Here is a 10,723-nt window from a genome sequence, read left to right as displayed (position 1 = left end):
TATCGGGTATTGTATTTTTCATCTCTACTCTAACAAATATATGAATTTTATTCTGTCTATCTTTTTAATAAATTATAAATTTAAAAGTAATATGGTTATCTAAAGCTATCTATATTTTAGACATATGAAGATTACAACTATTTGCATTATAAAATGGCAAACGACCTCTCGGTGTATAATGTAGTAATAATATTTTAAAAACTAAAAACAACGTTTTTGTCTATATACACTGGGTTCCATTCCATTTAAGATAGTCTACTTTAAAAGATAATTGTATTGAGTAGCACTTTTAAAGATTATAATTAAATATATAATACCTTTTTTTTATGAATTGCAAATATAAAAAAAGTTATCAACGATAGAACATTACCTTTGATATGATCTATCATTGATCAACTTTAAAAACAGAATATAAATTTTACTATATATGTAAATTCTTTTACATTATGCTATTTTTGCAGATACGCTGGGCCTTGTTGCTATATGTGCAACAACCCCTACTATAAATTGTCCAAGTTTATCCTATGTAGTTTCAATATATGTTAACTTTAGTCATTAAAAGTTAACCTTTTAACATGATTGGTTAAATAATAACAAGAAAAGACATTACGTGAATATATTTTCATAGTTTATAAAAGGAATACTAACATAGATTTTTATTATTTTTGGGAGGAAAAAACAACAATAAATTAACTACAAATTGATATTATATATAGATTAAAATTAGACATTTAAAAGCAGAACTAAAATGAAACAAAAAACTTAAAAGTCCGTAAACTAAAATGATATTTTAACCTAATTTTTATATTATAAGAAATACCTTCTTTTACGTTAATCATGAAAAAGTGAAAATTAAAAACTATGATAAAATACTTTAGTAGGTTTGATGGGCTTAGATTGGCCTAAATATTATAAATAAAAAATAAATATAAATATATAAACCTAACAAAGATGGTTAATTAATTATTAATTTCCTAATAAAAATGGTTTAATTAATATTTCCTAATAAAAATGATTAATTAATTAATACATTCAATATTTGGGGAAAAGGGGAAGGGTGTTGGAAATGAAAATATAAGGAAAATGGAAGATTGTTAGAATTGGAAAAAAGAAAAGAAAAAGAAAAAGGGAAAAAAAATTGATGCTTTTGAGAGGAGAAATGAAGAAACGTGTGTAAATACCAAAAAAGCCCTTTGTTATTTAAAGAATGCGTTAAGGGCAACTAAGTGGGAAAACAACAAATAACGAAGGGTGAAATTACCAAAATGCCAACAACATACAAATAAAAATTATAATCGGTCAAACTCAATACCCAGTGGATATCATATAAAACGTACCTCAATGTTCTAACTTTTATTGCTTTGTCTCCACTAATCTCACTTTTTCTGTACAAATTTTCCTCAAATCTCACTCCTCATTCTCTCTCTAAACGATTTTCCCGAAATCAGGGACACCCATTAGCCCACCATTGATGAACTTCACTCCACTTCCTCGCATTACCCATTTCACCTTTTGCTACAGTTCTTCTCTCTCTGCTTTCAAGTGTTTCTGAAACAAACCACGAAAATCTCACTTTCTCTCTTTAATGGCGAGTTTTTCTTTGTGGGTTTGTTGCATTTTCTGTTTCTGAACCGACATTGAGGCGAAGGATTTTGTGATCTCTTGCATTTTTTAATCGCATTGCGATGAAACCCAAGAACCTTCATTACCATGGCTATGATGCTAATGGCTACCAGTGTGATGGGGCTCAGAGCAGTGGCAGTAGCTCCCCGAGTCCTCCTCACTCGCCGCCGCGTTATGCTTCTTCTAAGTGCCGACGGAAGCTACGGTCAAAACCCCATTATTACCAGCCGCTGCGGGAACTATTTGTCGGTGGCTTCACTTTCAGGTTTAGCTTTAGACATATGGTGCTTCTTCCTCTGCTTTATATCTCTGGTTTGATCATGTGCGTTGGCCCTTTCTCTTCTTTCGTCGGCCAGCCTCCTCCCCCTGGCTCGCTCTATCGTAGCCACCAAATGTATCACCGGCTGCATCGCCATATTCAATCTGATAATTCCTCTGGAATTCAGGTTCAATCATCTTCCTTCTTAACCTTTTTTTTTTTTTCCTGGGTTTCTGCTGCAATGCCGGATTCGTATAGTGGGTTGGGGGGATTTGGAGCTGTATGTTTAATTCATTTGCGCCAATTCGTTTGTTATTCTTGCATTTGGGGTTTAAACAAGTGGGGTTGGAGGGGGGCGGGGGATCGTAGTTTTCCAATATTAAACATGTGTAGTGCGGACTGTGAATGTGAAGATGAATCATTGTTGGAAGAGATGGAAGTTGAATGATTCCTTTGCTTGTTTTGAAAGTCTTGAGCGGGATTTTTTGAGAGTGGATATATTCAGATGCTATATTTGTATGGATGAAGTTCTTGCGTTTCTTTCTCATGGATCTGACAGAAAAATTATTTTGAGTTGATGAACTTCTTTAACTGCTTGATTCCGGCATGCATTTATACCTGAACCACGAACTTCTTTAACTTCTTTAGTTCATGTACTTGTGAAGGAGAATGGTTTATAATTGCTAGCAGTTTTCAATAATGTGTTCGTGGTTCAGGTAGTTTGTAAATGTTGAGTTTATTCATGCAGTTGAAAGTTATTGTTTGAACAATCTGAAAAGCGAACAACTGGTATAAACAAATGAGGAGTAAATTAAACCGTTGAAAAACAGTTGGTCAAACTCAAACATGTTCTTATTGGCCTTTCATCTTTTCAAGCTGAAATGAGTTGGGAATTATCTTGTCAACACTAGCAGTAGATGGCGCATTTCAATTGAAATTTTATCTCATTTCACTTCTGGATATTGTTGTAAACAATAGAAGATTTGATTACGGCATGATATGGATTATAAGCCACTTCCTTTAGTGATTTTCTTCACGTGCGATATTGCTCTAACTCTGTTATAATGTGTATAATTTTTCTTGCAGTTATCATCAGTTTGGAAATTCAAAAGGCTGAAGGAGAGAAAGCCATGTTTGAATTCAACATCTCGACTGCATTCAGGTATACGAACTGCTGAGTTGACCAAACGTTTAGTGCTTAAGGCTTTGATTTTTCTTAAGTTGCAGTTTTTTAACAAAACATTCCAAAGGCATGCCGATTCTGCTTTGATCTTTCTGTTCATGTCAATAACTGTGTGAACTTATCTCCAGATTAACTATTCTTTCCTTTGAATTTCAGAATCCAATGAGCCTACTACTTACTTAATTATTGATGCTAATGGTGGACTCAACCAGCAACGCTCTGCAGTACGTAGTTTTTCATATTTCTAGTGCATACTATATTGCTAATTTTTTATTTTTCCTCTCTTTCTTTTTTGACACTTCTTGCAACCAAAGTTTGCGGTTTCAGTTATTTGATTGGCACCTTTGTATGTTAATTTTTTTTTCTTCCTTTGGCTGTTTGGCAGATCTGCAATGCGGTGGCTGTGGCAGGGCTTCTAAATGCCATTCTAGTTATTCCCCGCTTTGAGTTCCATAATGTCTGGAAGGATTCAAGGTAGGCGTATGGAATTCTTGTTTAAACTTAAGAGCTTCTTTTTGGCTTTATTATGACCTTTATTTTCAATTCTGTGGCATGATCTTGTCCAATCTCGACAATCTACCCTAAAGAAACCAGAAATGGATCAAGTAAGGAGTTGGGGAGTTCGGAGTTGTTAAATTGTTATGTAGACCTATAACATACCGTGATGATTCTGTTTATGATTTAGTGTTCTGTTTGCATCCTGTTGGAGGTTACACTGCCTACTTCGTAACCATTAATTCTCATACATGAATGATAGAATTTCAGCCTTTAGGAGAGTTAAACATACATGATGAGTGCCTTTTGGTGCAACTAGCAGGGGAGGATCAAACAGAAGGAAGTAAGGGAGGCAACGGCCTCCTCTTAGGATATTGCAATTAAAAAATTGTGTGTAAAATACTTTAAATTTTGAAGTTTACCCCAAGATTTTAAGATTTGAAAGATTATATTTATAAAGTTAGAATGCAAAATTTTGCCCCAGCAACAAACACTTGTTAAAAGGTTATCTATGTGTGTGTATTCCTGAAATTCTTGTTGGATATTTAAATTTCAGTTTAATTCTGAAATTATCCCAGAAATTCTATAATTGAAGTGAAAATGCTATATTAACACATAGCTAAAAATCATTACAAGTATGAATATATGATGAATTTGCTCAACCTGCGTTCTTTATATCCACCCATTTCTCAGAACATATTGAACTCATTATTTGTTGTTTTAATTGCTTTCAGTAAGTTTGGTGATATTTATGATGAAGATCACTTCATAGCTGCCCTTGACGGACATGTTAAAGTTGTCAAAGAGCTACCAGAGGCTTTCATGCAAAGATATGATTACAACATTTCTAACATACCAAACTTTCACGTACAAGCTTGGTCTACTGCTAATTATTATTTAGCAGAGGTTCTACCTGTTTTGCAAAGGGAAGGGTACGAATCAATTGCATATTGCTGCCATTCAAGCCTTTTATGTTCTCTACTTTTATTTGTACACTGAGAACTAAAGGAAACTCTACATATGTTTCAACTCTATTCTGATGCAGGGTAGTTCGGGTGTCCCCTTTTGCCAACAGATTGGCCATGAATATTCCACCCGAAATCCAATTCTTAAGATGCCTGGCAAATTATGAAGCACTGAGGTTCTCTTCTCCTATTCTGACTTTTGCACGTAAACTAGTTGGCCGAATGATTGAAAAGAGTTCAAGGGATGATGGGAAGTATGTTTCCATCCACCTACGATTTGAGGAGGTACTAATGCTTCAACATCTTCTGAACAACTTATTTGTTTGATCTTTTCGATTGCTCATTTTTGTTACCTTCACATCTCATATCTGAACCCTAGGACATGGTGGCTTTCTCCTGTTGCGTATATGATGGTGGTGAAGCTGAGAAAGTTGAAATGGATTCAATTCGAGAAAAGGGATGGAAGCAAAAGTTCAAACTCAAAGATCATCTCATTTCACCTGGTCTTAACCGAATTAATGGAAAATGTCCATTAACCCCCTTGGAGGTACCAAGAATCTCTTTTTTGCAAAAGTTGTAACTTTTGAGCAAACAAGAAATCACACTTCATAAAATGAAATCACACTTCTTAAAATGTGTCTTTCAACAATCATGTTTTAGTAATAACTTCTTTCATAAAATCTTAAGGTATGTTGCATCCCTATGTTTTACTTTTTGAACTTTGTTCTTCATATTAGGTCGGAATGATGTTGCACGGTATGGGATTTGATAATAACACTTCAATTTATTTGGCCTCGGGTAAGTTATACCAGGCAGAGAGATATTTAGCTCCACTACAGGAAATGTTTCCTCTTTTGCATACAAAGGAATCACTTGCAACACCGGATGAGCTTGCTCCCTTTATGGTAATTGCATTATCTCAACCCTAGTGGCTCTGTAAAATTCTAGTAAAACTGCAAGTGCTTGATTGAACTTTCATCAATTACCATGATTTCTACTGGAATATAGTGCCTTAAATCACTAGTTTTTCCTTCAATATTTGGGAGAATGCGTAGGAAAACTGACAAAGTTCTCTATCATGAAAATAAAACATTACATATACCGTGTTTGCTTAATCCGCCATCTTTTTCAGTTTAACTAAAAAACTCTTACAAGTTCAAAACTAAAATTTACAGTAACATTAAAACAAGTTGTTTTTACTCGAAACTTTTAGTGTGGCAATCAGTTTTTCATATATAATCTGTCAGATACCATTCCCAGTTTCCACCTTGGCCAATTTAAGAGATTCCCTACGTAATGAAATGAAAGAAAAGAGAAGAAATGTATCAGTGATCTTTATTTTGCCAGTACTAATAGTTGGCAGTATAATTCTACTGACAGGAATATTCTTCAAGATTGGCTGCTCTGGATTATATGGTATGCTTGTTAAGTGAGGTGTTTGTAACTACTCAGGGAGGTAACTTCCCGCAATTTCTAATGGGGCACAGGCGGTTCCTTTACGACGGGCATGCCAAGACAATCAAGCCTGATAAACGAAAGCTTGCAATTTTAATGGATGATAGAGTAAAATTGAGGTACTCAGACACGGCTTTCAAATTACTTCTTTAACTTGTTTACAGAAAGATGCTTTGAACTAAGTAGTTATCGATTGTGTTGGTTTATGACAAATATTAAGATGAACTGCATAGCATTATCCCCAAAAGCAGTTGCCATCTAACTTCATGTCATGTTGATTTTACAGCTGGAAAGAATTCAAGGAACAAATGGAGGTAATGCTTTTGGAGAGCGACCGAAAGGGGCTGATGGTACCTAGAATCAGACGATTCAACAGAAAAACTTCTGTCTATACTTACCCTTTACCCGAATGCAGATGTCTGCAAAAATCCCATAATACGAACTCCACAGACGACAAGTATATGCTCAACTAGCTCCTGGGATCCATGAGATGACAATCAGATTTCCCTTCAATAGGACTGATTTGCATCTGACATTCCCAAGTAAAGAGATCCTCAAAAGTGGAGGATTCTGCAGTCACATGGCTGGAAATGGGAAATCCCATTGCTCTAATTTTGCTCGGTGTAGATAGTCGTCTTGGTAGCTCGGATGAAAATGCAAGCACATCAAAAACGAAATGTAATGATTTCTTCTATTGGTCTTGAATGAGTGAAATTAAACATCTCCTTTTGTGTTTGTTGAAGTGTTACTGATGATGGATAACTGTATAGAGCCAAGTTTGGAAATATGTACATTTTGAAGCTAAAGCATCAGGTTTACAAAAGGACTTTTATGAACAATATCCTCCATTATTTGTTTACGTTCATTAGGTTTGCTTCCACTATGAATGTGGTTGAACAAACAAGAACAACATTTTGAAGGAGTTGAAATGAAACATTTCAGCGACATCTTAATACAACATTGGAAGCTAGAAATAATGTGATTGAATTTTGTCGATATTATTAGTTTTTGTTATTGAGTTGTCTTTTATTAGCCACAGGTTGATGAGTGCTCTCTCATGCGCACACTTTGAAAAATCACAGCAGCAAATCATTTGGACTCTTGAAAACAAGCGATGGAAGACAATTCATGTTATCAATCACATGAATACTTTAGCCTTTTACTATACAAACACACTACCAATATTTATTTATTCTCTAAAAACATCTGCTTTAGTTCTTGTACAATGGATCATTTTGTTCTGTTCAACTTTTATATTTTATAGGCCAAATAAGTGGATATATTAATTGAACTATGTTTGAGTGTAAAAGTAAGGATGGTTCTAAAAAAAAGAAACAGAAAAAACTTTAACTTATATGCACGAATGAAAGTATCCATCAACATGAAATATTTATACATATTTCCAACTCTTTTTTTTAATAAATGCTCGTAAATATAAGAAAAATATATAATTTATTTAGTCCAATATGAATAAGGATACTAGTAATATATAAAACTTAGTTTGAGAGTAAAAACAACTTAATTAATTAATCTATATAAATTCTATAAATTTTGTGACTTATAGGAATATCCATCGATAACGATATTTTATAAATATATCTATCAATATATATATAAAATTGAAATCTCGATATCGATATTTTAATCATTGTTTATATGATGTCAAGTAAGGACAAGAATTAAGAGGGTGTTTGGCGCAAATAGTTGGAGTTTAAGGGAGTTAATTCACTCTTTTTTGGCACATCGTGACCCTATAACTAAAAAATATCTATTTGATGTCTTATTAACGATTTATATTGTCTTTTTTTTTTTAAAAAAAAAAAAAACAGAAAACTTTACATTGTAGGCCTCACCACTAAACAACTCTCTAAACTTAACAATTCCAATCTTTGCCTTAAAAGTTCATAATGTACAATTATCCAATCTTGCCCTAGATTAAATTTGAGTACGGTTCTACTTCTGCCACTTCCAAACATATTATACTGTAGTCCTCCTACCCTTTTTTTACGATGATAAATTACATTAATAAATGTTGGTTAAATTACAATTTTAGTTCATGAACTTTAATATTTGTGCTAAAAAATCTCTTGACTTTTAAAGGTGTTTAATAGGTTTCACTTTCTTGTGTTTAATAAATCTCAACTTTTAAAATATCAAATAAGTTAATGAACTTTCAATCATGGATCTAATACATCCCTAGCACCGTTGACATTTTTATAGAATTAGAATTTATATGTATCAAGGCATTAAAGTTTCATTTTTATGTCCAATTGATTCATAAATCTAAGAAAAAAATATGAGAACTTACTAGATACAAAATTGAAGGTTTACACTTCTAAATGTTAGCATAATTACTTTAAATTTATATCGAATAGATAAATCCTAAGATCATTCATGCCAAATTGTCAATTATAATTAACATATCATAATCCATTGCGAGATTGATGATAATTTCAAGATGATTATTGTCTTTTTTAACCAAAACTCCGAATATCCTTAGTGGGATCTCTTTTTAGATGAGATTCAAGAAAGACTAAGTGCTTATTGTTTTGTTATATTGAGGACCATAGCCCTGTGAGCTCTTTATATATTAGTTCAATTAGGGTTCTTATTAAATCCTAATTAACTAGGAATGAGCTTCTACCCATTAAGTCCATAATCAATTAGAAATCTAGGGTCTTAATTAATTATATCATATAATAGGGTCCAATCTAATAAAATAACTCAATGTGATAAAATATTAATCCACATACATATCCCATACTTTAATTATACGTATTATTATTTAAGTACTTTTAACAATCTCTTACTTGGGTTATGTCTGTGTACCTAATGTAATCAAAGCACATAAATCTTAAGCGCGCATAAACAAATTATTTCAATAATAGAATTCCCCTTTAGTTCAATCTAGTCCACCTCCTATATTAGCATGGAATCAAGACGACTTTTGTTACTACCCTTGTAACTAAACATTCCTTGATCACCAATTCTAATACATTCAATGACATAGATCAAGTATGGATGAATAGCATGGAAATTACATGAAAAGTGGTCTCGGTTATGCCTGTTTCCAACTGTTCCAAACTTCTTAGTGAGATCATTCTTAAAAACTTTATGCTAAACCGATTCTGTAGAACCGGATGCATGATAAACAAGTTCATATAATAAAACAAACCATCAACTTTGTTCTATATAGAAAATAAATAAATTAAAGTCAAAGAACATTCTTAATAACAAATTCCCACTAAACCATAGAATCAGAAAAGTGACTAACATGATCATGAAAAACTTTAGGTGGTAAACTTTTAGTCAATGGATCTTCCACCATAGAGTATATTCCTACATGTTTTATCGAAAATTTACCATTCTGAACTATTTTTTTCACAACCAGAAACTCCACGTCTACGTGCTTTGACTTTGTATTGCTTCTGCTATTGTTGGAATACATTACTGCCGACTTATTGTCACAAAATAATTTTAGTGGTCTTTCTATGTCAACCACTATCTGCAGCTGAGTAACAAAATTTCGCAATCATATTCCATGATTGGATTCCTCATAACATGTTATAACTCCGCAACTATGATATAAGAACCTATAAGTGTTTGTTTAACACTTTTCCAAGATATAGCTCCTCTAGCCAACATGAAGATATAGCCTGAAGTGGATCGCAAAGTGTCTTAGCATCAAACATAATCGAAATCAGAATACCCAATGATCTTTTGACTGATCTGTAATTACCTCATAACCCGTTTGGCTGCTTTTTAATGATCCATCTTCGGGTTGCTCAAATATTTTGCTAACACTCCAACTATGAAAGCCATATCTAGATGCGTACATAATAGAGCTTATTGAATTTTATGTCCTAAAACTCGTAGTTTGTAAATTAATAAACATATTATGTTTTGTTTTTCGATAAAGTTTTTATTGATATTGTAATCTTGAATCCAATAAACTAAGGTCCTGAGACTATTTAATGTAGTTTGAATTTTATGTAGTGACATAAATGTGGATCAAGTTTAAATATATAGCCAAAATGGTCTATAGTATATGAATAAGGTTGGGCACCTTATTCTGGCGACACTATGGATGCGACCCACTTTGTAATTAGTACAAACGATATGATCCTGAAATCGTTCATATAGAGATATGATAGTGGGGGCATCCTATGTAAAGAGTTTACATAAGACTGAACCATGAAATAGTCACTTTTTATGTTTTAAACGCCGTTTTATGTATAAAACTGACTATTTCATTAATTGATAACCTAGGTAACTTAATCTTAATCCTGAGCTAACTATGAACTCTTGTTCACTCGAAATTATCCTTAGATTTGCATAGGTGAGGGCAACTCATTATCGGTGGCCCAACGAGCCTCCCATTTCAGGGGTAAGATCAGGTGGATAGTTGGGAACATAGGATGCAAGACGAAATTCACTCCTACACGTTATAGGGATAGTAGATAGGTTGTTCCCTTTAGTACTGAATCCAGGTCTTAAACAAGAGGCCCCACCCTCTTCTTAGCCCGATAAGGGTTCGGTTTATAGGTTGGACCTTAAACCAATTGTTCATTAGAGGATCAGTGGAACTTAAGAAATAAGATGTAGTCTCGAGGGTAAAACAGTTTTTATGACCCAGCTGAGATTACGAACAACTGTGAAGGATTAACTTACTAATCATGGTTATATCATATGGACAAAAATATATCTATAGTGAGGGGAGTGCAACTACGAGACTATAGTGGA

At 33.4% G+C, this 10,723-nt stretch overlaps 1 protein-coding gene across 1 annotated transcript; it reads left to right on the top strand.

The window, feature by feature from the left end:
• The first annotated feature begins 1,314 nt into the window (after positions 1-1,314).
• Positions 1,315-6,819, top strand: LOC120085283 (O-fucosyltransferase 10-like). Its single transcript, XM_039041195.2, has 10 exons — positions 1,315-2,069; positions 2,969-3,044; positions 3,222-3,289; positions 3,451-3,539; positions 4,295-4,492; positions 4,606-4,810; positions 4,905-5,072; positions 5,263-5,430; positions 5,906-6,099; positions 6,267-6,819. Exons 1-10 carry the CDS (start codon positions 1,686-1,688, stop codon positions 6,451-6,453), a joined length of 1,737 nt encoding a protein of 578 aa, XP_038897123.1. The 5' UTR covers positions 1,315-1,685; the 3' UTR covers positions 6,454-6,819.
• Positions 6,820-10,723: the final 3,904 nt, after the last annotated feature.

Source organism: Benincasa hispida, chromosome 9 (assembly GCF_027475165.1).
Source record: "Benincasa hispida cultivar pf3 chromosome 9, pf3_genome.v1.1, whole genome shotgun sequence".
NCBI classification, from domain to species: Eukaryota; Viridiplantae; Streptophyta; class Magnoliopsida; order Cucurbitales; family Cucurbitaceae; genus Benincasa; species Benincasa hispida.
The sequence above is the reverse complement of the archived record's forward strand: the minus strand, read 5'-3'. Positions and strand labels throughout refer to the sequence as shown.

Excerpts from the sequence above, each read along its gene's own strand:
- LOC120085283 (XM_039041195.2), top strand. The coding sequence starts at position 1,686 with ATGAAACCCAAGAACCTTCATTACCATGGCTATGATGCTAATGGCTAC. Across the intron at positions 4,493-4,605 it reads CCTGTTTTGCAAAGGGAAGG|GGTAGTTCGGGTGTCCCCTT; the intron begins GTACGAATCAAT and ends ATTCTGATGCAG. Across the intron at positions 5,431-5,905 it reads ATGAGCTTGCTCCCTTTATG|GAATATTCTTCAAGATTGGC; the intron begins GTAATTGCATTA and ends TTCTACTGACAG.